The 2,324-nt window shown below is 29.6% G+C and overlaps 1 protein-coding gene across 1 annotated transcript in view; it reads left to right on the top strand.

Annotated features, from left to right (window-relative positions):
• The window catches only part of kibra (WW and C2 domain containing protein kibra), a 33,800-nt gene that overhangs the window by 14,736 nt on the left and 16,740 nt on the right, over positions 1–2,324 (top strand). The window contains exon 13 of the mRNA XM_014431234.3: positions 3–207. Within this exon, the coding sequence (XP_014286720.1) occupies positions 3–207 (205 nt within the window). The remainder of the gene's footprint in view (positions 1–2; positions 208–2,324) is intronic.

The raw sequence follows: 2,324 nt of genomic DNA, 5'->3' as shown, positions 1-2,324 counted from the left end.
AGGGTTGTGCACAAGTTAGCCTAGCTGATTTTACACCAGAATGTACACTTCTTAAATGGTATAATATTCTGAGCCTAAAATTAATGGTTGGTGAAACTCAATTTATGAGGAAAGAAGTAGGAAATAATGAAAAACAATTGAAAGAGGAAAGTAGTGATGAATCCACAATAATTTCTTCACAGACATCAACTCTCACTAGAAATCAAGGTTAATTTGTTTTACCTATGTTTATTATTTTTAAAATTTGTTCATAGCTATCATAGGAACTGTTATTTGGTTTTGCCTGCTGTACTAAGGAGAGTTAGTTTCTTTCATGTTTAAATATATTTTCTGCCTTGGTTATTGTAATCAATTTGCTACTTATTTTTATTTCTGAATAGCCAAAATAAAATTGGAATAGCAGCCTCTTGTTCTAAACCCCAGGGATCTTGAGCTAGGCCCTATGAGTTTGCCTACCAATAATTTACACTATTTCCATTAAAAAATGGAATAAAATAGAGATAAGCAAAATGAAAATGAAACATAAATATCGGCAAATTAGATGGTATTTGTAGATGACAAAAATTTATACAAATGGTACTAGATAATCTTGAAATTTAACCCCGAGTCACTCCATGGCTGACATGACAGAATAAATAACTATCTGCTACAACTAGGCTCAAATTGGTTCTTCTCAAATCTGGTTTCATTTATTCCATTTTTCCCCATCATTCATGTAGATCTAACATGGTGGTTGTGCTAAAACTGGCTTATCAAAGATCAAGTGCATTAATCTTGGTGTTTAACTAAGTGTAATTTTTTGGCTGTAGTACAATATGTAATTTGCCTTTACATTACTACCCACTGCTGCTAAAAAATTCCATTTGTCAGAAAGAAATGTCTAGGTTGAGGAGAAAAAAGGTTAGTAAAACAGAATGATAGTTATGGGGTTGGTGTTGGCTACAAAACATTTTCTGGAAACCTTTTTCATCATTTATCATTAAAAGTGAATAAGAATTTTTTTTAAAGTCCTCAGTTTTCATTATAATATATTAAAAATTGCAATATAACCAAATATAGGGCAACTTCTTCCATAGTTATTTTAATCAATTATTCAAGTTGAATATACATACTTTAATGATATGATACTGAAGAAAATTATCAAACTCCCTTATAATATTGGGTTAAATGGTTGATTTCATTGACTAAGTAGAAAAAAGAACTTGTGGTAAAGCTTTAGTTAAATAGCTCCGATATATGGAACCTGAACTGAATTATTAGCATTAGAATTAGCAGTTAAGATATGTTTGGCCTGTAATTGTTTTTAGATTTTTAGGTTATATTATGTAGTACAAATCACTAGTTGTAGTCTCCCACCATATTCACTTCTTCGTTAAAAATAAATATCAAAACAAAAATTATTTTTATGTTTCCGACCAATGATTATTGATCCCCTTACTTTTTCGGATCATTAAGTACAATAACCACAAATAAAAATCTCTAAAAAACCAAGAATTCAATAAAAAGGTAATTTAATTGAGAAAGCAGATTAAAACTTTGAAGAGTTAAGATCGAGTTATTATTGCAAGAATAATAATTAATGAATAAATTGATCAGGATTAAAGAAAAATATTGAAGGAAATACTTCTGTTCTATATATTTTTATTGAATTGTGAAAAATAGTAATGTGCTTAACTTCTTCCAATGATTGTTGATAATAATTTGACATATTATATAATCTCCATCTTCTCTACCCATTAATATAGTTATTTTTATTGAACTTTAAAACCTGCTGATCATGTAGTTGATAGATCCTCTTTTTCTGGTCTGTTATTGCCTATGAATGTGGTTCTGAATACCATTCATTCTGTTAAGATAAATTTGAAAGACGAAATAGTGAGAAGATGTGATTTTTTTCTCCAAAATTAAAGGAAATGAGAAGTGTAAGGTTGAAAGACTTCTTAATATCAGTCCATAACCCCTTATCGAGAGTTATAGTGTGTTGCTGGTTGTGCTACCTTGTTAAAGCTACAAAACTAAAGTTTTGCAAATTTGTATTGTAGCAGAATCTAAACTTAGTCAAAAGTTGAAAATTTTCCCCTATCTTTAAATATGAATAAATTTTAAAAAAATAAGGATGTTCTTAAAAAAATATTAGTTCAATAAAAATCTGTTTATAAAAAGAAAACAATTATTGTTCATTTAATTGGTGTAGGGTGATTTTTAGGCAGCCTAGAAATATATTCTACTCCCAGGTCATCTGTGAAACCCCTTGCCCTGTTTGGTATAATTTCTCTCTCTCTCTCTCTCTCTCTCTCTCTCTCTCTCTCTCTCTCTCTCTCTCT

The sequence above is a fragment of the Halyomorpha halys genome, unplaced genomic scaffold (assembly GCF_000696795.3).
Source record: "Halyomorpha halys isolate HHAL.00 unplaced genomic scaffold, Hhal_1.1 Scaffold953.1, whole genome shotgun sequence".
NCBI classification, from domain to species: Eukaryota; Metazoa; Arthropoda; class Insecta; order Hemiptera; family Pentatomidae; genus Halyomorpha; species Halyomorpha halys.
The sequence above is the reverse complement of the archived record's forward strand: the minus strand, read 5'-3'. Positions and strand labels throughout refer to the sequence as shown.